The sequence below is a fragment of the Hyaena hyaena genome, unplaced genomic scaffold, assembly GCF_003009895.1.
Source record: "Hyaena hyaena isolate Hyena2069 unplaced genomic scaffold, ASM300989v1 scaffold_67, whole genome shotgun sequence".
NCBI lineage: Eukaryota > Metazoa > Chordata > Mammalia > Carnivora > Hyaenidae > Hyaena > Hyaena hyaena.
Window position 1 is genome coordinate 2,544,147 of NW_024080699.1, and position 27,011 is coordinate 2,571,157.

General features: G+C 51.9%; 1 protein-coding gene across 4 annotated transcripts in view; it reads right to left on the minus strand.

Moving 5' to 3' along the window:
• Positions 1-27,011, minus strand: part of TTC7B (tetratricopeptide repeat domain 7B) — a 257,345-nt gene that overhangs the window by 228,426 nt on the left and 1,908 nt on the right. For 3 of the 4 annotated variants that reach the window (XM_039232491.1, XM_039232489.1, XM_039232492.1), the window contains exons 2-3: positions 6,317-6,471; positions 337-505 (exon numbers count right to left, since the gene is read on the minus strand). In XM_039232491.1, the coding sequence (XP_039088422.1) occupies positions 337-505; positions 6,317-6,471 (324 nt within the window). Of the gene's footprint in view, positions 1-336; positions 506-6,316; positions 6,472-27,011 lie in introns of those variants that run through there. The other variant, XM_039232493.1, reaches the window with a different exon arrangement.

Below are 27,011 nucleotides of genomic sequence, written 5' to 3' on the forward strand. Positions count from 1 at the left end.
AATCAGCCTTAATTAGCCCAGAGGCAGCACTAATGGGTAAAACAGGTCAGCCACGTGGCCAAGTAAGCCTATGATGAGCCTCCCTGCGTGCGCAGTATCTCCATCACCACAAAAACCCCAGCTCTCCTAGCAGATTGGCTATTGGCCCATTTGACAGGTTTGACCTTTCCTTGTCTCAGTGAGCACCGCAGACAGAGGCTCCGAGGAAGCAGCGTGTGGCCTGGCCTGAACCATGCACTGCGAGCAGTGGGCTCAACCTCGACGCCTTGCTAGGGACCTGGTGGGGCAGCGTGGCCCCGGGGTACAGCCTCCTGGGCTGGGGAGGCGCGGGCTCACCTTTGGTAGCGTAGGCCTCCGCAACCATGCGCAGCCTGTAAGGGGGCACGGCGGTCAGCGGCAGCTCATCGAGGCCCACCCGGGCATAGATGTTGAGGGCCTCCTTATAATCTCCTTCCACATAATTCAACTTGGCCATGATCAGATTGGATTCTTGTAGGAACTCTGACTAGAAGGAAAAGGAGAGAGAGAAACGTTTTCCGACGATGCTCTGGGTAATGGTCCCTCAGGCCCCTCCCGCTGCTGCTGCAAAGCCTTGGGGCTCTCCACGCAGATGGCGCACTTGACCGTGCACAGCAGGGTGTCCGCCATGGCCCCGACGTGGGAATGACCCAAATGGCCATCACCCGAGGAATGGATAAGGAAGATGTGGGCTAGCCTCCAGGTGGAATCTAGCTCGGCCAGAGTGAGGAATGAAGTACCGAGCCACGCCACAACACGGGTGAACCTCAGGAAGCTTGCGGCAAGTGAAAAAGCCCATCACAAACGGCTACATGTTTAATGCTTCCATTTACATGAAATGTCCTGCACGGTCAAGCTGATAGAGGCATGAGGTAGATTACCATTTGCCGAGGACTGGTGGCTGGAGGGTGGCAGGGGACCGCTAACAGGCATGGGTTTATTTTGGGGGTGATGAAAAGGTTCTAAAATAAGGGCAATGATCGCACAAGTCTCTGAATATACAAAAAAAAAACAACAACAACAACACTGAATTGTACATTTTAAGTGGGTGAATTATACGGCACATGAATTACATTTCAATAAGGGCTGCTGCAAAACAAAACAAAAGTAAACAGAAAACTGAGGCTCCTGTCCGGCCCCTGTGCTTGGCTGTGGGGGACCCAGGACAGAAGGGACACTTTAGGAACAAAAACATACAAACACCTTTCTCAAAAAAGGGCATCCGGGTGGGTCCTGCCCGTTGCACAGGGGGTATGCCACAAGACTGGAACCCAAATGACTCCAGGAGAGAGGCTTTCTAAATTGGAGCAGGGCGACTGGGTGGCTCAGTCAGCTAAGCGCCCGACTCTTGATTTCAGCCCAGGTCACAATCCCACAGTTCATGAGATCAAGCCCTACATCAGGCTCTGTGCTGACAGTGCGGGCCCTGCTTAGGATTCTATCTCTCCCTCTCTCTCTCTGCCCCTACCCCGGTGCATGCACGTGCATTCTCTCTCTCTCTCTCCCCCCCCCCCCAAATAAATAAATAAACATTTAAAAATAATAACAAATAAATTGGTGCAAAAACCGTGACTTTTCTTTCCTGCATCAAACTTTTCCCACTGAGCCCAATCTACTTGTTAAGGTGACTGAGCCCTAACCCCCGGTCCCCTGCACGGAGGCTGCAAGCTCCAAAAGTCATCTGATGGGCCCTCATTCCTCTCCAGGCAGGAGTGGTCGGTTGGCTCCCCCAGTCCACGCCCACCAGCCGCACCCTCCGCCCTCCCTCCAGGCCACCACTCCTGAGCAGGAAAAGAGGAGCCTGCCCAGCCATCTAGATAGGGAAGCAGATGCATTACACTCGCGCAGGCCTTCTCACTGGAACCCAGGCTATGCGAAACTAGCTTGGCCAGCACTCGGGAGCAGGCCAGGAGCCGCACTGTCCCGAACCCTGCAGCCAGGAGGGGGCGGGCAATGCTCAGGTCACCCGCTGGAGCATGGCAAAGCAGCTATCCGCCAGGTCAGCTTCCAGCTACTTCTTTCTTTCTTTTTCCTGTGAGTATAGCTGGCACTTAATGTTACATTAGTTTCAGGTGAACAACACACAGTTGTCACACAGATCGGACAACGGCAGGAACCAGGCTGCACTCACCCCGAGTATCACTACCATCTGTCACCATACAATGCTGTTATGGTGCCATCAATGTGTCCCCTATGCTGTGCCTTTTATCCCCATGACTTCTTCGATCCATAACTGGGAGCCTGTGTCTCCCGCTCACCTCCACCCATTCTGCCCATCTCTGCCCTCCCCTCTGACACTCATCAGTTTGTTCTCGGTACTTATGGGTCTCTTTCTGCTTTTTATCTGTTTACTCATTTGTTTTGATTTTTAGATTCCACACAGAAGTGAAATCATAAGGTATTTCTCGAAAGGGAGAGGGGCCCACAGAGCACTGGAGAGATGATAAAACAGGCAAAGGAAATGAAGGGAACAAGAGGGGTTTCTTTTTAATTTAATTATTATTTTTTAACTAGGTTCCACGTCCAATGTGGGGCCTGAACTCACAACCCTGAGATCCAGAGTGGCTCGCTCTACCACTGAGCCAGCCCTGAAGGGAACAAGAGTTATGAGTGGAGAGAGGGGTGGGGAGGGAAAAAGAGAGAGAGGGAGAGAGAGAGACGCCAACGCAAGAAATTAGAATTACATCAGCAAACAGAAATCAAAGCAGACTTAAGAAAAGCGAAAAAGAGCAATGAAAACAGCACCCGCCGCAGGCTCTCCACCCAGAGGAAAGGCTTCCTGGCCGACTAGGCTGCGTCTTCCTTCCTACCCCAAGTCCTCGAGCACCCGGACCACTGGCTTGCAAGCAAGGGGGAGGGGCAGCGGACGCTGGGGTCTATGAAGCTCAGTGCCTCATCCCGGGACAATGAGAAGTTTCTGGAGATGGACGGTGGGGATGATTGCACAGCAGTGTGAATGTACTTAATGCCTCTGAAACTGTACACTTTACTATGGTTACAGTGCTAACGTTCGGGTTATATATTTTTTATCAACAGAAAAAGATTTTTAACCCCTTGAAAAAATGTTTAAGTTTTTGTTTTGTTTTGTTTTTAAAGAAAAGTACACTAAGATGTACTTTTCAGATGGAAAAGATGCAGAAGCCTGAAGAGAATTACAAGCGTAAAGGCACTGTTTGGATGCACAGGGTGCGCGGCGGGGGTGGGGGGGGCTGCTGGGAGAGGGAGGGCAATGGGCCACAGGCAGACGGAGAGCAGCTCCCCCATGGTGTCCACGTGGCCTTGCCCTTGATAAACACAGTTCTCCTGACTTGAAGCAGAAGCAGGGCTCCTGACTCCCAGGCCAGGCTCCTTCCTCCACACCGCATCGCTGCCTTGCTCTGGTCCTTCCCGCCTCATCCCACATGTGTGTTGTGGGCACCTCGTCTGTGCCGGGCTTTAGCAAGGTCCCAACCAGGAGACAAACCAACTTAAGGTCAAGAAGAGAGGAAGTTTCCCGTACAAAAGCCGTGCGACTCTGCAACATTCTGTATTGGGTAGAGGAAGCTAAAAAATGGCAGAAGGAGAACATTTCTCCAGGTAGAACCAGTAAAACAGCAACAAATGACAAATCCCTAGCGCTGCGTAGTTGCGAAGGAGCTTCCACATCCACGCCTCAAAACAACCCTGAGCTAACTGTATGCTTACAGATGAGAAGCGTGAGGCTCAGAGAGGTTAAGTAACTTTGCCAAGTCACACAGCTTATAAATCTAGACCTGGAAACACAAACTCGGGAATTCTAACTTGAAATTCCATGTTCTTACCACTACACTGGGTAGAGGGTGGAGAGCAAAACCCATCCACACCTGGTAACATAAGAAGTCAGTTTTTCACCCTGAAGTCGGGGGTCTAGAAGGCGGGAAAGAAACTAGCCAGATGTCAGGCCTGGGGCATGAGCCTCAGCCTTTCTCCCCTAACACACAGACACATCCTCACACTTCTTGAAGCAGTGCTTAAACCTGATGGGTGTCACTGGGAAGTGTGGCCCCTTGTGTCCACTGTCCCTCCACCCCTTCTCAATGATAAAGACCTACCAGTATCAGGGGCTGACTCTGAAGAAGAGTGTGTCGCAGCCCCTGGAAAGCAACAGCGAAAGAGATAACATGTGTTTTTAAAGGCCCACAAGCAGCACCAGGTGCTCAATAAACAGAACTTCCTGTATTAAAGTGAACACTCTCAAGCCAGCCTCTGAAGGGCCTGGGGCTGTGTGTCCATGGGAGACAGACATACACAAAGGCCATTTTGAAAGGAGGCTTTCTGCCCGGGTTTTCAGAAGCCTGCAGCCACGTAACTGAGGAACACGGACACAAACTCAAATGTTGCCGAAGCCCTCAACTGCTCCAGAGCCAAGGGGGTGATCAGATAACAGGGAGGAAGCACCTGTCAGGATGACAGCTCGCAGGCTTGGAATACAGTGGAGCTGGGAGGGTCCAAGCGCCCTCCCAACAGCCCACCCCTTTCAAACAAAGAGAAACGAAGCCCCAGAGGGGGAAGTGATCTCCTTGCGGTCACACAGCAATTTGGGAATAGGCACAAGTTTCCAAAACAGACACAGAAAGCAAAGTTGAGGAAAACATGGAGGAGAACATGGTTTCGTGGCGAGGGGAGGAGAGTACAGTCCCGGAGGATTCTGAGATGGGCAGTGAAGAAAAGGCAAAGAGAAATCATCCAGGTTGTCAACAACAACGACAAAAATCCAACCTGAAGAAAAACCAGCCAAAGCACTTGAATATAGATATTTCTCCAAAGACACACAGATGGCCAATAGGCACATGAAAAGATGCTCAACATCACTAATCATCAGGGAAATACAAATGAAAACCATAATGAGATACCACCTCAAAACTATTAGGATGGCTACTATCCAAAAACAAAACACACACATACACACACACACACACACACACACACACACAGAAATACAAAACTCTGGCAAGGATGCTGTGAAATTGGAACTCAGCGTTGGTGAGAATGTAAAATGTAAAATAGTGCAGCTGCTGGGGAAAACAGTATGGAGGTTCCTCAAAAAATTAAACATAGAATTAGCATATGATTCACCAATCCCACTTCTGGGCAGATGCCCAAAAGAATTGAAAACAAGATCTTGAAGAGATATTTGCAAACCCACGTTCAGAGTAGCGTTCTTCAAACTACTGAAAGTTAGAAGCAACCTCAGTGCCCATGGACGGACGGACAGACGGACGGACGGACGGATAAACACAAGGCAGCACAGACGTCCAGCGGAGTATTATTCAGCCTTAAAAGGGAAGGAAATTCTGCTGCATGCTACGATACGGATGAACCTTGAGGACATCATATTAATAAAATAAGCAAGTCATAAAAAACAAAGACTATACGATCCCGCTTCTATGAGGGCCCTGGAGCAGTGGAAATCATAGAGACAGAAAGCAGAATGGGGGTTGCCAGGGGAGAGGGGGGAACGGAGAGCTGGAGGGTAAGGGGTAGAGCTTCACCGGGAAGATGAAAGAGTTCTGGAGCTGTGATATGGCGAGGGCGGCACAATAGCACAGGGCAGCTAGAGACGCTGATGGGAACGGGCTGGGTGCAGGCAGCGAGCAGCCTGCAGAAGCAGTAAGAGCCAGGCTTCGGGGTTGGGGAGAACGCTGAGCCCCGAAAGTGAGCTAACAGGTGGGGAGGGTGAAGGGGGAGCGAAATCCAGATGAAAGGAGATTCAGAGGAAGCGAGAAAGGACTGTGGCGAGAGGGAGAGGGCAAGCTGGGTGCAGAGGCCAGAAGGCAGGGTGGGTGGATAAGAAGGGTAGCACTTAAGGTTTCATGTGCCTTGAGGAGCAGGCCGTTGCTCAGGCAGAGGGCAGTTCCCGTCCTGGCTCCCTCCCACACCAAGGTCCCAGGCCTGCGGTCACCAGTAGGGGTCCCACACAGTTCTGGGCCACAGCGGCCGGGGACACGCGGATCTCAGGCAGGAACCGTGCGGTAAACGGCACTCCTGATTAACCTCTCTCTTCCCTACCGGGGCCAAGGTGCCAGGTGGAGCTCTGGGCCAACATGGCAGCTTTATTCCAAGCACCTGGGGAAGATGCTTCAGGCTATGTGTCGTCGAAGACTCACCAGAGAGGCCCTATGGAGCCGCAAGCCCCCGCACGGTGGGGCGGGCACAGCCATCGCACAGGAGTCTTGGCAGTGTGCCCCACCTGCCCCGCTCCTCGTAACTGCTCGCTGCCCAGAGTGGGGCGGGCCAAGCGTCACCCCTCGACCCCCCGCCTCTCAGAGACCCACAATACCTTCAGGTTTCCCCGGTCCAGAGCGGCGGTCAGATGCTTGCGGACCTCGGTCAGCTGGGGCCTGGGGCCTCGGGGGCTGGCCCCCTGCCGCAGGGGGTGTTCCTTCAGGTACTGCTCCAGCTTCGACTCCCCGAGGAGGAGTTCAGCCATGTCATCTACAGGGAACAAAGCGAGAAGCTAAGTGGGAAGCCCGCCCAAGGACTTCAGGACCACCACACCCTTGCACCGTGCCCCCAGCAAGGCCCTTCTGGAACCTCATAACCTTAGATGGAGTCCAATCGTACAGTGAATTCTGTTCATTTAATAAGAATGTTCCAGGGACACCTGCATGGCTCAGTCAGCTGAGCGTCCGACTTCGGCTCAGGTCATGATCTCATGGTTCATGGGCTTGAGCCCCGCGTCAGGCTCACTGCTATCATTGCAGAGGCTGCTTCAGATCCTGTGTTCGCCCCCCTCCTTGCCCCTCTTCGATTCATGCTCTCTCTCTCAAAAACAAACAAACATTAAAAAAAAGAATGTTCTAGGGTTTGTACTCAGACAGGTGGTAGCTCATTCCTTTGTCACACATTGATTGAATCTAGAAAGACTTGGTATATGTTAACAGAGAGAGCTCAAGTTCAGTAGGAAAACACAAAGTTGTCTTACAATATTTTTCAGCATGGTCTTTATAAAACAATACCAAGTATTTTCTAAGAGCAACGCGGTGAAGTCTCCGAGCTCTTTTGTGTTCTATGGCCTTATCAGAATGTCTTGTACAGTCAGATTCTTTTTTTTTTTTAATATTTTTATTTATTTCTAGGAGAGAGAGAGAGAGAGAGAGACAGCGTGAGCAGGGAAGGGTCAGAGAGAGAAAGAAACAAAAACTGAAAAAGGCTCCAGGCTCTGAGCTAGCAGTCAGCACAGAGCCCAACGCGGGGCTCGAACCCACAAACCGCGAGATCATGACCTAAGCAAAAGTCGGACGCTTAACCGACTAAGCCACCCAGGCGCCCCTTGTACAGTCAGATTCTTAAAATGAGTTTGTGTCAAAATGACCTGAGTGCATGCAGTCTGTCTATTTCTGCCTGAAAGTTGAACCTACACAGACACTGTCAGCTGGGAATGTGTAGCCGCAGGTTTTACCCCTAAGAGTCCACTACTTATGGCTGTTATTTTGTTAACATCTGTGCCCGCTTGTTAATTCGAATGAAGAGCTCGCTCCAGAAGCAGCTTTGGGATCCACACATCTAGATGTTCTGAACAAACCCAGAACAATCACACACCAGCCTGAGCAGGACGTATTCCTGCTGTCACGGGACAGGACATGATTCTTTCAAGACATAAGAGCGACGTAACAGGTCTGGAGGGACATGTCCCAAATCCGTGACTGTGGTTACCACCGGGGTGCAGAGCAGCAAGGACCTCAACCGGAGCTAAGGGCCAAAGTGGACTTTAGTTTTATCCTTAACATTCCGGTCCCAGAAATGAGAACAGATTTGCCTATTATTTAGGTAATCTAAAATTAACTCAAAAGAAAAAAAAAAAAACAACAGAGGACCGACCCACTGAGATTCTGAGCAGTAGGTCCACTGAAGGCTGCGAGCTGGTACGAGAGCCTTCCAAAGTCGTCTGGTCAGTGACCCAGATCTGCCAAATCTAAAGTTCTCAGCAGCACCTCTGCCTGTGTACCAGGAAGCCTAAAATAGTCTCTTAGCGAGGAGACTGAGGGTCCTGGGATGAGCCGAGCAACACCAAATGGGGGCTGAGTCAAGTGACTGAACATAAGAATTCCTTAGCCATCCAAGAAGAAAAGGAAAATCACCTACAAGATGAGGGGGAGAAGCAGGCAAGACCCACAGTCATGTCCTGAACCGAAGACAGCGAAGCAAGGGCATAGGGACACAAGCGTAGCCCAAGGAGAAGCTCTTGAGAATGAAATCTGACTAATAAGGAAACTCAGGACTCAGGGATGAAGGATGTGTGGGCAAAGGTCTGACAGTGAGGGTCTGCGCATTTACATACAGGACACCAGGTGCCTATAAGAATGACAGTTACAGAACAGACCGTGACTGCTTTAAGCCATCACAGTGCAAAAACGACAGCATATCAAAATTGGGAGGTGCTTCAGAGCACCATCTTTCAAATCACGGTACTATAGGCTTCAAGAAAAAAAAAAAAAAAAGACTCTAGTCTTTTGAAAAGTTGATTGAACTCTTTTAGGAAGCGATGCCAGGCGCTGAAACATTTATCTGGAGCTCAACAATTCCCTGAGATTCACTTTCGTTTCTTTCTTCCCATTAGTACTTATTAATACTTGATTTTTCTTTTTTTTAAAATACAGTTTATAGTCAAGTTCGTTCCCATAATACTTTATTTTTCAAATCGAGAACGGCTGCCCCAGAGATCTGTGTACAAACCACACGTTATTCTAAGAGTTGCAGTTGCTATAGTAAAAAAGGGAAAAGAAGCAGGTGGAATTAATTTCGATATTATCTTTTATTTAACTCAATATCTGCAAAATATTATCAGTTTAACAAGCGACCTATATTTTTTAACTACAGGCATACTTTACATTGTTTTTGTGCATTAAGTTTTCCAAATCGAGGGGTGCCTGGCTGGCTCAGGTGATGGAGAGTGCAAATCTTGATTTCTGTGGTGTGAGTTCAAGCCCCACACTGGGCACAGAGCTTACTTGAATGAATGAATGAATGAATGAATGAAAAATTTTTTAAAAGCTTTCCAAATCTCATGTGTACTTTGCACATGTGACACATCTCAATTCGAAATCAGCCACCTTTCAAGTGGTCAGCAGCTGCCCGTGGCTAACGGCTGTGACACTGGACAGGAAGGAGTGTGTGATAACTGTTTGTAAAAGTTGGCCTACTTATCTTTATTCTGTTTTCCTAAAAACATGTCTAGAATGAGTATTTCTTAAGAATAGGTAATAAACATTTCTGAGGGACAGGATTTGGGATAATTTTTTAACTCTGTGTAGCTCCTGAGCAGAATCATTTTATCTTTATATTAGGAAAAACTGTGAGTCTTCTTTAAAACTGGAAGTATAAATGTTGGGACATTAACAGTGGTTATTTCTGAGGGGTGAGACTATTCATATACACTGACTTTCTTTTCTGTATATTTTAAATTTTCAAAAGCTAAAATAATGTGAGGTTCAGAGTTACAGATGTAAACCCCGGTTTGTCGCGCTGTGACTGTGGTCCGAGGATTTAACCTCAGTGTTCAGGAGGGAAGGGGGGCAATTTTAAGAAAGCCCCACTGTACATCTGAACTGAGGATTCCTCTCTCCACATTATTCCCCACTATGCCCCCCACCCGGTTACCTCCCTGCCACCAAAATGGCCGTCCGCAGCGGAACCCCCTGGCCGGCAAGCAGGAAGGACAGCAGATTGGGCCCTCTGCTGCCCGCCACCTCTCTCTGAGGGACCAGGGCACGCTGCTCGCCCTCTTGAAGCACCGGCCTCCGTGTATAAAACGCGAAGGACACCGTGACCACAACAAGACTCCGTTCTCAGGGAGGGACATGCAGTGGCCTGGCTGCCACGCCTCTCAACTAGACCTTACAGGATGAGTAGGATGTGGACTGGCCAATAGCACAGGGAAGGGCAGACCAGGCTGAGGGAACAGCAGAGCATAAGGAAGGTGCAAAGGCAAGGAAAGTACACTGGACCCAGTGGCCGGAGAAGAGGATGTGGGTGAGCGGGAAGGCAAGAATGGAGCCTCGAGCGGGGGGCAAAACATGAGACTAACGGTTTCCCTCTCCCGCACTGAGCCCCGGCCCCGTGGAAAACAGGTCCCGGCCCCGTTCTCCACATGCAGGCCCAGTGAACCTCCTCCATGCCTTTGCGATGACTCGGAATGTGGAGAACACCATCCACCGTTCCTTGATAAACAGCAACTCATCTTTCAAGCACTGCCCATCTCTCCCCGCACGTGCCCTATCCCAAGGCACCCCCAACAGCCCCCGGGAACCTCAAGCACCTCCAGCCTAGGGGTTTACCTATCTGTCTGCCCCTTCTGCACTGTAATGAGAGGCCTGAAGGAAGAATCCGCATGTTACTTGTTTCTTAGTCTCAGGGCTAACCAAGCACAATGTCTGGCACAGAGTCGGTGTTCAATAAATGGTGCAGTAATTCAATGATGGGCCAAGGCACTTGGACTGCACCCTCCAAGGCCAGGTCTGGTCCAGCCTGTGGCAGAATCTGCCAACTGTCCCCAGGATTCATTCTCCCCTGTTTCCTTCAGTATTAGAGTCCCTGAGTCTTACCCCTGCACAGAGCTGTCAAGGAAAGACTACTTCCCCCGCTCCCTGGGAGCTAGATGCTAAGCTGTGGTCGGGGGGTTGTGAGCAGAGTGTCATTATGCAGCTTCTCTGCTGGCCCCGCAGGAAGTGAGCTCATGCTCCAGGTCCCCTTCACCCTAACCCATCAGCTGGAGTGGGTCCGCGCGGATGGAAAATGGCACGGCCATTCTAACCCTCCAGGCGGAAGCCATCTACTGAGACCACAGAGCAGCAGAGCATTAGGAACCTCAGCCTCCAACACTCAGGAACTGCCACCAAGACCCAGACCACTTATGATCAATTACTGCATGAGAGAGAAACGTTAACTTCTACTTGGTTCTTGTTTAGTCACTTTGACCTTAGTTACAGTGGCCAAACTACTATCCTGACTAGATCTCCCAACCACCAAACAGGCTTTCGCTTGAGAGCCGCTATCTGAGAACACCTCACCAATCAATGGTCATTCCCAGGGTCACTCATCTCTAAAAGGAATGCCACAGAACCCAACTGAGGGCTTTGGTAGAATGCCCCGACGTCACCTCTCCCATGTCACTGGCTGTACATCCTAGGCTTGCAAAAATATTTTTTAAAAGGACTGCATAAAGAGAAGTCTAAAACTACCACCCTAGAGCTCTGTAGGATTTACAGACTTTTAGTGTATCGATCTCCTGATAATGGAGGAACACACCAGAGTCTTGCTGCCAAGCTGTGGAGGGAAATCAGATCTATTAGAAAACCTGGACGGGCCCTGGGAAAGGTCCAGTTGAGAGGAAGAGGCTTTGCTCAGAACGAGGAGACACGGTCCCTTCCCTCACGGAAGCCCCACACAGTCCTGGCCTGGCCCGGCGTAAGAGGAGGGGACAAAGCCCTCACCAACAGTGTAACAGGTACGGGTTTACAAGCAGAAGGAACAGAATGTGCAAAGGCAGGACACAGCCTCGTTGTTTGGTGAACTCCAAGTAGTTTGTTAGAGCTGAACCGTGATGGGCGGAGAGGGGAAGAGGGGAAGAGTTGGGGTTTCCTGCCAGGTCGACAAGGATTAGCTCCTCGGTTCCGGAAGGAGCCACGCCCTCTGAGCAGAGAGCTTACATCTGAAATGAACACTGGCTACAATATAATTTGTGAAACTTTAAAATTGTTCAGGCTCCAGTGAGTCTCCCAGGCCAATTATGTTTTCTTTTCTCTCCTTCAAAAAAGGGGACTTCTCTACTACTCACTCTCCCAAGCATGGGGGGAAAGATCTGAAAAACATGCCATGAACTCACTGGAGGAATTCTACAGGGGCTGCAAAGGCTCCATCCTCAGCGCCCTGACCAACACTCCACAGCACCTCCTGCTCTTGTCAAAGACCTCCGGGTCCCCAGTTCAGAGTCCATGAGTGACAAAGGACACAGATGTCACCTAGCGAGCTGTTACTGCCCATAGCGTGCCCAGCTACATGCTAGGATAGTGAGGCACAACGGGGAAAAACGGCACCTCAGGGCATGCGACAAAATTAATTCCAGCTGGATTAAAGAATTAAGATGAAATAAAGGAGAATAAAAAGTTAAAAACAGACTTTCACTTCCAGCCAAGATGGAACAAATTACCCTCCTGTATAAAATAACCGCAAACACAGGGCACCTGGGTGGCTCGGTCAGTTGAGTGTCCGACTCTTGATTTCTTCTCATGTCATGATCCCAGGGTTGCGGAATCGACCCCCGTGTCGGGCTCTGCTTTGAATATGGAGCCTGCTTAAGATTCTCTCTCTCTCCCTCCGCCCCTCCCCTGCGTGGGCATATGCACTCTCAAATGAAAAAACAAATAACCATAAATGCAGGACAAAATAGGTGAAAAAACAATTTTCACAACATTGGACATGGGACAATGAGAAAAGTGACCCCTGAGAAGTGGGCAGCAGACAAGGCGAGCTCCATAATTGCCTTGAGAGTTTCCGGCAGCACCACTGGAACAGAGACCCCTTCCATCAGGAATCTGCCTCGTGAAAGACTTAAATCGGGTCTCTCCTCACTCACTTGCCTACTCACGCTCACCAGGCACAGGGTAGGTAGGGCACAGCCGGCCATCCCACCCTGCAAGCAACGCAGGACTGCACAGTGGGGCCAGGTGTGCAGTTTCCAGAATGGAAAAGCCCAGGAGTTTAACGTGGAGGACAGAGCTCCGGCCTCGGGCAGCCCCAGGCTCAATACCGGTTTCATTGCTTACTTAGCTGTGTGGCACTGGACAACTTACTTAACCTCTCTGAGCCTTAGTTTCCCCACCTGGAGACCGCGAGGATTAGACATGTAATGCACAGAGTACAGAGCAGGTACTGAACAGGTGTGAGTTACTATTACTGTTACTGCCATTCGCTTTGGACTTGTTATTTCCCAGAATAGTTATGTTGGACATAGGAGGTCAGAAAGCACCAGGAGACACAATGCTTGTGCTCAAGAGGCCTGCAATCTAGTAGGGAGATAGGAATGTTGTGTGACGTTTATTAACAAGGCAAGCCATGCTGGGCTCTTACTAAACGCCTTGCCGCATGAAGACATGACATCACCCTGTTAGTCCGGCAAGCCTCGCCAGAACCTGCCGTCACCTCCAGCTCACGGACGGGCAACGAGGCACAAGAGGTGAAGCAACGTGCTCAAGGTCCCAGGGCCAGTCAATCCTGGAGCTGGAGTTCTGAACTGAGGCCGTCTACCTGCACCATCACCCCGGCGTGTCAGGCACAAACCGTGTGGCCATCAGCATCCCGAGAACGGGCCCAGCTTCCCTCCCAACCAGCCGCATGACCCTGGCCGAGTCCCCCACCCTTCTGCTGCAGGGCTGAGCAGGCCCTTCCTAAGTCCCTTTCCTGCTCCACCTGCCAGGACCGTCAGGTGACCAGAGTGTGCAGGGACTCGGGGACGCCCAGGGCTGGTTTCCACCTTTCCCACGGGTATTTTTCAGGATTTAAGTGAGTCTGCAGAAACCAGCTTCCCAGGGACTTACACAGCGATAAAGCCTGAAGCTGAATGGAGACCACTCCTGGGGACCCTCACGGAGAAGCACAGGGGCCATCAGCCCCGGGCAGGGCGCTCTAGCACCAAGCTTCCTCTCCAAACACACAACCCCCTGCGCCTTGGGGCTGGCCCCGCTCAATGCCCAGGCCGCCTCGGCCTCCCTGATCCTTCCAAGGAGGGAGGCGCTGTGTGGCCTTTGCCACTTAAGGTGACTGCCCTTTCCTCCCCACCTTCTCCCTTACGGGATAAACAGCTGACACCCAGAGATTTGATCAGATGGGGAAAAACAAGCTTAAGGTTTCTACTCTATTCCAGGGAGTACTTGATATCAATACAAAAAAAAAAAAAAAAATCTCAACAACTCAGATTTGTCAATAGAGAAGCATTTGGGTCTATTCAAACCATCCCTGCCGTGGCTCTGTTCCAAGAGGAAAAACAAACCCTATTCAAGCACAAGCAGGTTACCAGCATCTCCTTTGTGACCCTAAGAAGACTGCCTGTTTCTCCATTTCTCCGTCTCAGGATGACTTCAGTGAATTTCGTCTCCTCATTTCCTTGGCTTCTTGTAAGTCACAGGTAACTCAGCACCTACAGTACTTGTCATCCCCGCCCCACCACGAAGCAACAGAAAGACAGACCCTGTGGGATAGTGTTGGCAGGAGCATAAAGTGCCTACAGAGGGCAATTAACAACATCTATAAAACGATCTATGTCCCTACACCACCTGAGCCAGAAATTCCAGGTTTAGTAGCTTAGCCCTTACATACGTGCACTCTCGAGCACCTCGGGGTACAAATGGGGATGTTTCTACACGTGCAGCCCTGCTGGGAACAGCACAGGACAGAAAACAACCTGTGCAGTCCTCACTGCAGTGGACCCCATGTGACGGGACATGTGTCCCTTACACAAAGGCGATAGGCCTACACACAGACCAGCGGTCCCTCATGGCACAAACTGCCCCAGGTCTTCATCCGTCCCTGAACCTGTGTGCTTTCTGGCCGCTCACACTGACCGCGGGCTCAGCCACGTGACTTGCTCTGACTGACAGGACAGTCACATGCGACACACAAAGGCCTGGCAAAGGGGTTACTTGTGTCTGCTTTCCTCTTGCTTCTCTGTGGCCCCCTTGAGGACGCAGCCGGGCTGGACGGGACCTAAGAAAGGCCACAGGGAACACTGCTGTGTCGTCTCAGCCAGGCCCAGCCACGTGACAGGGCCCAGACAGGGGTGGCTGCATCACGGAGCGGACCCACTGCTGGCTACTCTGGCAGGCCCAGAATGGTGACACATAATAAAAGGTGGCTGTTGTAAGGCACCAAGTTTGGGGCTGATTTGTTCCACGGCAATAGGGAACGCTGGCAGAGAAAGACACAAAACAGGCTGTGCAGTGTGTTACTACTGTGTGTAAAAGCCAAAACCAATAACACGCTTTCTTATAAACACACAGAGATGCTGACTATTTCTGAAAGGACCCCCAGGAAAGTCCCGGGAGGGGCTCCGTCCGTGGACAGGAGCAAGAAGACACAGAGATGATGGAGGGAAGGAGTTACTTTTCTCTCTCGTATTATTTGATTTTTATTACCATGTACATTCATTGCCTGCACAAAACATTAACTAGTTAATTTCACAAGAAAAGAGGGGAGGGGCACCTGGGTGGCTCAGTGGGTTAAGCATCCAACTTCATCTCAGGTCATGATCTCACGGTTCATGGGTCCGAGCCCCCCATGCTGACAGCTCGGAGCCCGGAACCTGCTTTGGAGTCTGTGTTTCCCTCTTCCTCTGCCCCTCCCCCACTCACTCTCTGTCTCTCTTTTTTTTTTTTTAATGTTTTTTTTTTTTTTTTCTAGGAGAAAGAGAGAGACAGCATGAGCAGGGGAGGGTCAGAGAGAGAGGGAGTCACAGACTGAAACAGGCTCCAGGCTCTGAGCTGGCAGTCAGCACAGAGCCCGACGCAGGGCTCGAACCCACAAACCGCGAGATCATGACCTAAGCGAAAGTCGGACGCTTAACCGACTAAGCCACCCAGGCGCCCCTCTGTCTCTCTTTTTAATAAGTGTTTTAAAAAATCTTTTTAACAAAAATGAGAAGACGGGAGGTAGGCCGGGATGGGGGGACTACATGGGTGATGGGCATTAAGGAGGGCACTTGTTGGGAGGAGCCCTGGGTGTTACGTGTAAGTGATGAATCGCTAAATTCTCTTGAGACCAATAAAATAATACTAGTAAGCAAGAAAAGAAGCTGGCCCGTGTCGCAGTGTGCTCTGACTCTGGAGTGCACAACCTGGTCACCCACAGGGGGTTCGCGGGACCTGGCCCATCACCTTAGAACCAGGCGAGGGAGGCCTGAGTCGGCAGATGATACGTGGAGCTCATCACCCGCTCTCCCTGGGCCACCAGCCTCCCACATGCACATCTCCAGGTCCCCGCGTCCTTCCGAGGCTGTGGCAATCTGTCTCACCTGAGGGTGCCTGGACAGCCTGAACCTCCCTCCCTTCTTCTGCCAAAGCCCAGGCGGCGCGTGAGCTGCAGTTCAGGGTCACCTTGGAGAAGCTTTCCTGCTCCCCAGGCCTGACCTCCTCGGAGCAGCACACGTTACCCACCAGCCAGCACCTGGCACGCACAGCAGTGGGGGAGGTGCTCTCGGGGTGCGCACCTCCCAAAAGGGGAGACAAAGCAGGAGAAGGCCAGGTAGCGGTAAGAGATGTGCAGAGAGCTAAAACAGGGTGGCATGCCAGCGCGTGACTGGGGGGCTACCTGAGACTGGGCGAGCCCCGCAAAGATCTGAGGGAAGAGTCCTGGCACAGCCCACGGAAGGGCCCTGGGGCAGGAACACAGCTGGCAAGGCTGAAGAACAGCAGGAAGGCCGTGTGGCTGGAGCGGCGGGGACAGATCAGAGCACGGTAGTCAGAGAGGCAGGTAAGAGCAGCTGTGGACACACGATGGCAGACCGTGCTCAGGAGGGCGGCTTTCCTCCTCAGAGCTCCTGGAAGCCTCTGGAGGGGGCGGGGAGTGTGCAAGCAGGGGGTGGAGGGGTCTGGTTTAGGTTTTGCGAAGACCCCTCCATCCGCCATGTAGAGAATGAACTTGGGGCTGGAGAGGGCGAGGCAACGGCAGGGGTGGTCAGAAGGTCACTGCTGGAGCCTGGTGAGGGGTGACGGATGCCAGGACGAGGGGACAGAGGTGAGAAATAGTGCAGACAGAGAGAGACAGGCAGAGGGAAGACATGATTTGGAGGTAAAATATACGAGATTTACTAATGGGTTAGACTGGAGGTGTGACACACAGAATAATACCCCCTTATCCCCCCATCCCGACCCCCAGAGATGACTGTCCTAACTGCTGGGACCTGTGCCTACGTCACCTTACATGGCAAAAGGGATTCTGCAGATGTAATTAAGTTAATGATATTGAGTTGGGATTATTCTGGATTACCTGGGTGGGCACCACAGAGTCCTTGGAAGAAGGAAGTAGGCGGGTCAGAGGAGGGGATGGTGGTAAAAGCAGGTATAGTCACAGAGGAAGCTAACTGCTGGCTCTAAAGATGGAGGAGGGGCCACGAGCCGTGGAATGTGGTCAGTCGCGGAGGCCAGGAAGAAAGGGCATGGGTTCCTCCCTAGAGCCTTTAGCCTAAATGAGACCCATTTCCAACCTGTGACCTCCAGAACTGTCAGATAACACAACTGCATTGTTTCCAGCCAGTAAATGTGGAATAATTACTTACGGCAGCAATAGGAAACCAATGTGTGAGGGATGAGGAATAGACAGGGATTAAAGATAAATTCTTTCATCTCAGATTTGAGACTGCACAGTGGAGTGGACAGTGGTACCACCTTGCCATTTACTGAGATGAGGAGGAATAAAAACAAGAGTTCTGTTTCGACGAACTTAAATAACATTTGATATCCAAGTAGAGAAATCAGATCGGTGGATGGAGGTCGGTGTCAAATCTGGAGGAGAGTGAGTAGAAGAACCAAGTTAAAGAAACCAGGACTGTCTGGGGGCGCCTGGGTGGCTTAGTCGGTTGAGCGTCTGACTTTCGCTTAGGTCACGATCTCACAGTTCGTGGGTTCGAGCCCCGCGTCGGGCTCTGTGCTGACTGCCAGCTCAGAGCCTGGAGCCGATTTCAGAGTCTGTATCTCCCTCTCTCTCTGACCCTCCCCTGCTCACGCTGTCTCTCTCTCTCTCTCTCCTAGAAATAAATAAAAATATATAAAAAAAAAAAAAAAAAGAAAGAAAGAAAAAGAAAAAGAAACCAGGACTGTCTGTTACAGAAACAGAGATGAGAAGTTTCCGGAAGAAGGGAGTGGTCAAGCGGATTAAAGGTAGCTGCAATATGGAAGAAGAACACAAACATGACCACTGGATTTGGCCACAGGGAAGTAACATGAGAGGGTGACCTTGACATGAGGAGTCTCGGGGTGTTGGGGGGGGGGTAGTTCAAGCTCCATGGGGCCGACTGAGGAGACAGGTTTCTCGAAGAGGCTTTGCTGAAACAGAGCAGAGAGGTGGGCAGTGAGTAGACAGAGATGTGGGGCTAAGGAAGGTTTTTACCGGAGTCTCAGGCGTCAGTGAATCCTCAAGGGAATGCTCCAGGAAACACACAGAGACAGGACTGATCCAGAGGAGAGAAGTGCCAGCCGCCTCGAAGTCCTGAGGAGGCTCTGAGAGGGACTCTGAGCAGACGTGAAGGGGGCGCAGGCCTTGAAAGGAGCCGGAGCCTCCACACAGTGACAGGAGGGAGAGCGGGCTGACTCGATGGTGGGACGCAAGGGAGTTTCCTAACTGCCTCTACTTCCTCAATAAAGTACGAGGCAAGGTCACAAGGTAGGAGAGGATGGCATCCAGATAAAAGGCCTGAAAAGGGGAAAGAGTGTGTGAAGGCAGGGATACAAACGTGCCAGAAGCGTGGCAGTGCCTCTGAGGTCACTGCTCATCAAGCACAATGACCAGCAAGGTTCCCCCTGCAAAATGCAGCGTCCAGGGGCAGCCAGGGAGCTGGGCCCAAGCAGGGTAGAGCCAAGCAGCGGGGCAGAGAAGAGAGGGTCATGCCACCTGGCCCCTCCAAATCCTCCAGGGGCTCCCCTTTCACCCAAAGTGAAAGCCAAAATCCTTGTACCTTACCACTTTGCTCTGCCCTCTGCCCTCTCACTCTCCCCTTCACGCCCTGTCTGTCTCCAAGACCCGGCACACGGCAGGTGTTCTGTAAATATTTCTGAAAGGAAAGAGTCGATCTCTAGGTCTCCCCTTCAGGGACAGGACCTAATCAAGTACCTCAGCTCCCCGCAGGTGTGCCTGGCACGCAGCGGGGGTACGACTGCTGGCCAAGACCCAGGCCTTCCCATGTCTACCTCAGGGGTGCCGTTCTTCCCCCTCCACCACCTTTGCTCAAATTATGACCCGGTTCAGAGGACGTGGCCATTTGGATCTTGACTGAAAGGCAAAGAGGCCATAAGTCAAAGATTAAGGAGCTCCAAGAACTTGGCAGAAAGTGATATTCTGGGAAAATCTTGGTGGCTGGGAGTCCAGGCTTCACGCCAAAGCCTTCTCCCCATGTTCATGCACAATGCAGAAGCTGGAAGGGCAGGATGAGAGAGTAAAATGTGGGAACAGAAGACAATACTTCCGCTGGGCTGGCAGAATAGATAAGTATACTGGTTTCTCACACACACGCACACACACACACACACACGCACGCACACACACGCGCACACACACACTTCCCCTAGAAAAGCCTAGTCTAAGAAGAGAGAAGGTAACTTGAAAGTCATGATCTTGGAGTTGGTTTGGCCTGTCCCCAGGGCTCAGCAGGGCAGGAAATGACTCTCACAGGGCAGGGGGATGTTATCAGGCCAGCCCAGAAGGCTTGGAAATGGCTCTCTCAGGAAGCCGGCTCTACACGGACAAGTTAAATGCATACCCCCACAGAGCCAGCAAGCATCTCTTGAAGATTCGAAGCCCTAATCCTGTCCCTGCCCTCAAAGAGTACAGTCTGGGACCATCAGGTCCCGGCACGGTGGGGTGGAAAGACCACCTGGGACACTCGGAAGACTTGTCAGAAGTCAGTGAGATCTGAGCTGGGGTTTCGGGAATTTTCCAAGTGAGGTAGGGTTTCTCCAAGTGAGAGTCCAGGCAGAAGGAGATGCCAAACCTGGTGTGTGCGGTGGGGCAGAGGTAGGGGGGAGGCTACCCCGGGCCACAGGGCAGCTGCAGGGGGCCTGAGGGACCCCCTTTCCCGGGCCTCCAGACCCAAGGCTCAGCAGAGAGCGCCCTCCCTTGGCCCGGCGGGCCAGAGTGAGGAAAGGCATTTACTGCTGGTCCCCGTGCTTGGCATCCCAGCAACCTCACCTCACCGACTCATACCCCTTCCTTGAGACAAAAACACTGCTTCCTTTTAGACTTAGAACCTGCGAGGGCCCAAGGGCCCAAGGCAGTTACTCAGGGGAGACAGGCCTTACAGCAAAGGGGCTGAGCCAAACCATAGGTGAGGAGACTGGAGAACAAGGAGAGGCGGGAGAGAGACCCAGAACCCCTCCCTGGGAAGGGCCGCTCAGCAAGCGTCAACCCTACAGTTTCATGGGAGACACAGGAAGAGACGGCCACGGGCATTCAGTCAGCCTGAACAGCAGTCCATCAGCCAGAACTCAGCCAGGGCTCCAGGCGGGCAGGGCCATCCAGTCACCTGAGGGACGACACCGAGGGTCGTAGCGCCTCGGGTGGACACTCCCTCCCCAGGACCTCCTCAGCCCGCATCCTCTCCTGCTCCCAGCACGGAGCACATGCAGCGGGTGGCGTGGGCTAGACTAGAGCACAGGGTGGCCCTAATGATCGCTGCAGCCCAGGCCCTCGGCGGCGGCTGGCACCCAGTACGGTGTTTGAGGAGGAAATGAATCCGAGCTAACTCCTCAAGGGCAGCGGCCAAGGTGCTCACTGAACATCAGAGTACCTACTGTGTGTCAGACATGTCACTGGTGCTGGAGATAGAGCAGAGAACAAAAGAGCAAAACAGCCCTGCCCTTGTGGGGCCGACAGCCCAGAGGTGACGCTCATTGATGTGTCCCCAGTACAAGTCACGGCACCCCCACATCCTATCCCGGCTCATTACAGTACAGAATGAGGGGCGCCTGGGTGGCTCAGTTGGTTAAGCGTCTGACTTCAACTCAGGTCATGATCTCACAGTTCATGAGTTGAAACCCCACGTCGGGCTCTGTGCTGACAGCTCAGAGCCTGGAGTCTGCTTCGGATTCTGTGTCTCCCTCTCTCTCTGCCCCTCCCCGATGTGTGCTCTGTCTCTCTGTCCTTCTCTCTCAAAAATAAATAAAACATTTAAAAAAATTTTTTAAATGCAGAATGAAAGGCTGCAGGAAGAGAGAGGGCTGGGGAGTGTGTCAGACCTGGGGTGAGGCCCTAGGTTCGCACCGACTGGTTTTGGGACCCAGGTAACAGCGACTGCCGTTTAGCTTTGGGCCTCAGCCACACGTCAGTACAGCAGGACCCCACCCCAACCCCTCCTGCACAGCGCTGCTATCACCGTCATTGCCACTGGACCTTTCTACGTTAAAAAAAAAAAAAAATGCAGATGTCCAGCCCCCACCTTGGACCACGGGAAATCACCACCCCACCAGAGGGGCCTGGGAATCCATGATGTCCAGGCTCCCTTAGTTCAGTGCTACTCAGAGTGGATCCCTGGACCAGCAGCACCGGCGTCATCCCAGAGCCCTGCCCCAGACCCACCTCACCGTCAGGGGCACTAGGAATGCGGCCCAACTGGTGATTCTTTGATCCAACGAGTTTAGAAAACAACTTGTTGGTATAAAGAAAGGAACTAGAGGGAGAAGTGGTTAGAAACCAGCTCAATGAACATCTCCAAACGTCAGTCTACTTATCCCCGAATGAGAACTATGAGCCCACACCACATGCCTCACGCGGTCGTTGTGATGCCCAGAACATGGCGCACAGCAGAAGCTCAAGAAATGCTTGTTCATTCCCCACTAGCACTGTTTTAACACCCGGGAGGTCAGGAAAACTAAGGTTTCTGAGAATCAAGTGAGGTGCACAAGGTCACTTGAAGGGCAAATGCATGGAGAGTCTGACTCCGGGACCAGCAAGCGTCTGAAAGGACCACGAGCCACGTGCTCTGCATAGCTCCAGCGCGGCCACCTCCACCGCACTTGACCGTCAGGGGCAGACACACAGGCGCTGTAGCCACACATGCTGTTAGGTTTCCTGTGGCTTGTGGCTGCTCTCTCTGTGTTACGTGGCGCTCATCTGACCCATCTGCCGAACGCTTGCTCCTTCTTGTCTTGGTAGTTGACAGGGACAGTTTTGAGAGGTCTCAGAAAACCTCTTCCCTTTTCTTGGCTTCTCAGATGGGAAACCCTGGCTTTCGCAGAAAACTCTGCACCCTTCCGCCACCCGCCAAGCATGTGGTCACCCGGTGGGGCAGGAATCTACCCAAGTGAGGTCAGCGTGCATCAGAAGCAGAAACTGTTCCAGACGGCGTGCCCAGTGCAAAGCTGGCGGGGCAGCTGGGGGCCCCGCGAGGGAGTGAGGAGGTATACCCGCGGGAGTGCCTTGGGCAGCAAGTAAGGACCGAACCCAACTCAGTGTGGCCTCAACAACACGCAGTTGTGACCCCACATACATGCAAGTCCAGAGAAGGGCTGCCCCCGCCGCCTGTTCCAATCGCTCAGGCCTCCGCTCGCGGAAGTTGGGCCCAGTTCACTGCACAGCACACCGGGCACATGCTATGGGCTGCCAGTCCATCCCAGTGGAACCACAGCCCCTGCCCCCTAGAAGCTGACCGCCTGGGAGAGGAGAAAAGGCACGTGCCAAGAAAGGCCACATGGGGAGGAGAGACAGCTCCGGACTGAGGGACGGGAGATGATAAACCCGCCACCATCACGCGGCAAGAGGTACCTGCTGAGGGCCCACGCGGCACAGGTACCCTGCTAAGTCCTTACAGGTGCAGGTTTTTGTGTTTTGTGTCTTCGTCTGGGCCTTGCAACTACCCTACAAGGTTGGCACTATTATTACAGGTTCGTAATCCCCTACCTGTAATTTCTAAAATCTAGAACTCTCTAAAAACCAACAGCTGGCTTTGTTGTCGTTAACTTACGGGGCAACGAGACCTCAACTGAACCAATGTGAGGCTATTTATAATCTATTTACCCCTTTGCAGTGACTGCTCACGTGTTGTGATACAGAAAGAGTGCCATGTTTTTTAATGAAGTGCTGCCCCTCGACCCGCCGAGAGTGTCACATACTGGCCATGTTCTAGAAAAGTCTGTATGTACCATGTTCTAGAAAAGTCTGGATTCTTAAACACATCTGGCACCAAGTGTTTCAGAAAACGGATGCTGTAAACTCCGCACGTGGGTTTCACAAGGGGAAATAACGCTCTTAAGAAGGAGCACGACCTCACTTTGAACCAAGCAACTGAACCCGTAAGCCAGAGCGCCGACCCACCCTACTCTCTTCTGCCGCTCGCCAGCCGGTGGCTTTACAGAAGACACCTTTGTGAGCCTGTTTTCTTATCTGTAAAATGGGGACTGAAGGCTAGATCAGTAGCTTTCAAACATATTTTTAAAAGCATACTAGCTCTTCCTTCGAAGGAAACTTTAGAGAAAAGTATCGCTGCTCCAGTGCGTGAGGCCTTCCCACCTGGCCACCAGGTCCAGCCAACACCCTAAAGCATGTTCCCAGAGAGGTTCCTCAACCACACAGTTTGAAAACCGTTATACAGGAATCTCTCAGGCCCCATCTGGTTCTAACATTGTATGGCTGTCTTCTCTGAAGCAAATCCTTTTTTTCTGTGAAGGGAGGACAGCTGGGAGGAACTTGAACCAGACCTGGACAGACGGGTAGGCTTCTGATTGCAGAGAGGACTTCAGAGCAATAGCATGAGCACAGGGGGAAAGACAATGAGCAAAGTGAGTGTGAGGGTACAAGAGGCCAAACCAGCCATGGGGGGAGCAGGGGGGTTGGCTTACTGAGAAAATCAAGGTCAGGAATCCTCAGAGCCTGAAATCCCTCCAAGCCAGAGGCCAAGAGAGAAGCTAAGCAGTCCCGGCCCCACCGTATGCAGCCACAAGGTCATGGTCCTTCTGCCCCCACTATAGCGACCATGAGCTCCAGTGCTTAGCTCAGAGCTCTCAATATGTTATTGTCAATAAGTGAACCTTTGAATCCAAAAATCAGGACATATGGTCTGCCACAAAGGCGTGTCCTTCAGAGGACAGACATCAGGACAGAGTATGTGAAAGCACGATGGATGCCCTAGGAAGGCCAGGATGGAGTGGCATCAAGGTCTCACTCGTGTCCTTCCCCACGGTCTGGGGACAGTGTGAACTCCCAGGAGTCTGCAATATCTTGGGAGCCTCCAAAGAAACCATTCCAAACAAAGGTGTCACCCTCCCACCCACGGCAGACTCTCAGTTAAACCTTAGCCTTGTTTCCAAAGAAGCCCCTGGACCCGCAGGGAAGGCTCCAAAGGCCTGAGACCAGGGAGCTGTCCAGGAACTCAGCCCAGCTCCAGAGGGGGAAGCCACCGCGCTGGCGGCACCATCGCCATCGGGAATACCAGCTATTGGCAAATGCAAGAACTTCCCTCCCACTCAGTGGTCTACATACATGTTGAATCAAACTCTGCACCAGAAATATTCTTTGTTTCAGGCACCATTTCCCTACCTGCCCGGCACCAAGAGGTAATTAACATGTCTCAAAATCACACCTAATCAGCACGGTGATGATCCCTTAAAGGAGAAACCACCATTTAGAGTCTACTTGTTCTAGGTAAGCTCAGTAACTGAGCTCACCTAAGAAGATTAACAGACCAGGGAAAGGAAGGAAAAGCAGACACAGCCTCAGAGAGGGGGTGGCTGTCTGTTGGGGCTGGCAGCAGGCTCCAAAATGCCTCTTTTAGTTATTGAAATATGCAAGAGTCTGGGGTGTGTCATTTCTAGGCCTCCCATTCTTCTTCCCAGCCAGGTGATGGTCACCACAGGGCTGCCTTGTCCAGGGTCATACCGTGTCAGGTGGAGGGAATAAACAGTGGTGTTTTGCATGCAGCAAGGTTTGCCTTTCTCACCCCATTTCGTTCCCAGCCTAGGGCAGTAGGACTATTAACCCCGTCACACTGATGAAGAAACACACTCTGGGGGATTAACTAACTGGCCCAGGGTCACCCAGCCAGCAACAGGTAGAGTCTGGACAGAAGCCCAGGTGCCAGACCACCGCACTTTGTCACATGGTGGCGAACCTCACCGTGGGGAGGCTAAAGGGTGACATTCTGGAGAGAGAAGGCAGCTGGGACTGCCCTCCTAGGGCCAGGACTGACCTACGAGGCAGCAGACAGCTGATGTGCTGTTCACCATCTTTATTTATTTATTTGTGCCCACAAATCCCCCCAGAAACCTTGTTAAGATGCAGATTCTGACCTTGCAGGTCTGGGGTGGGGCCTGAGAGTCTGCATTCCTCGCACGCTCCCACAGGATGCCCAAGTGGCTAGTTGGCAGCTGGAACCTAGACTTGAGCCGAATTTTTTCCCACCTCACCCCACCGCCTCCCTCCCCCCCTTAACTCGTGTGGTCACTCTCTTGCTGGAACTCACAGGGGCCTGGCCTATCACTGCTGCACATTTTGTGTTTTTGAAATGGACTGATTACAATGGTACGCACAGTGGGGCGGGAGGCAGAAAATGGATTTCTGGGGTCTGTTTTCAGCTTGGCATTTGGCCTCTTCTTCCTTATCCACCTCTTGGCAAAATGTCTAAACCAATTTATCTCAAAGGAGTCAGGCTGGAGCAGCGTGCTCTGAAAGTGTCTACTATTTCAAGCCCTTGCTGGGAGGGGCGGCCGCGCTCCCGTCCCAGAAGAAGCGAAAGCCGCTGAATAGGAAGTCCTCTGCAGGCAGGACTCCTCCACTCGGAACCCTCCCTTGGCTCCCACCTCATTCAGAGAGAAGCCAAAGCCTTAACCATGACCTCCAAGGCCTCAGGTGACCTGACCCCGCCACCCCTCTGCCCTCATTAGGTCTCTGCCCTTGACGTCCCCTCCCTAGAACATGCTTCGCCACGGCCTCGGATCCGATCTCAAATGCTACCTTCCCCCTGAGGCCCTCCCTGGCCACACAGTAGTATCCTCTGAGCTCCCCAACCACCCCTCTCCAGAAGCACTGCTGCCTCTTCCCCTCTTGAACCCCCCCTCCTTCCCTCGAGCCCCCTCCTTCCCTCTTGAGCCCCCTCTTAACCTCTTGAGCCCCTCTGACACCACTTACCACCATCTGGCAACCTGCAAATTTTACTTACTGGTTTTTGTTTACATCCCCTTGTCCCTTCCCCACTAGAATGTGGACTTCATAAAGGCAGGGACATTTGTCATTTTTGTCTGTTTTATTCACTGGTATACCCCCAGTGCCTAAAACAGTGATGAGCATGTAGCAAGTACTTGATATTTACTGAAGAGATGAATGAATGAACAAACAAATGAATGAATGAATGAAGGGCCTACATATTAAGATATCAGACTCTGTGAGTAGCCCTGGGAGTCATTAGTTCCTGTGATCCTCGTAACAACCCCTGCAAACTCAGTGTTTTACTCCCCTTCTAAGGTGAGGAGACTGAGGCTCTGAGTGGTTAAGTGATTTGGCCACGGACATAGAGTCAGGCTCAGGCACGGGTCTGCTTCGTTCCAAAGACTGTGTTCTGTTCCGCCTGTGGCTGCCTTCAAACCATCTTACTATGACAAACATGACATTAACTCGCCTTACTTATTCCAAGCAGCAAATGCTTTAGCATAAGGATTTTGCCAAATCTGCCCAGAACCTGAGGTCCAGTGCACCCAAAAGGATCTAGGGGGAGCTGGTGCCCTCAAAGCCGGAAAGAAGTCCCACCACCAGCCTAAGGAAGCCCCCAGCAGCTGAAGGAAGGGAAGGACCCTCCTTCCACATTTCTCTGAACCCTAAAGAAGAGCCACAATAACTCTGGCTTTGTTTCATCTTTTTCTTGGCTGTGTATGTTTATGTTCCTGAGCAATCTCTTTGACCTTTTCAAGTCTGGGTAACCTTTTACCATCAAGGACTGCTTACAAACTATGTGGGTTCTGGGGCAGGAATCTCCCTCTCAAGAGCTTCCCAAAACCAAACATGCACACAGACCCATGGACCACAGTGCCCCACACAGCCCCTCCCCCAAAAGCCCCATAATGACTGAGGCTCAGGCCCCAGGGACCAGCCCCTGAGAAGGGAGTTCCAAGCCTTGGGGGGCAGGGAAGGTAAGATGGGCCCACACCACCAAAAGACCATCTACCCTCGAATTCCAGAGGCCACCATAGTTTGAGTTGCCCCTCCCCCACTCATCACTCTCAATCACCTTACCGTGTCTGTTTTTCTTTAAATCACCTCTCCCTATCTGAAGCTAACCTGTTTACTGATAT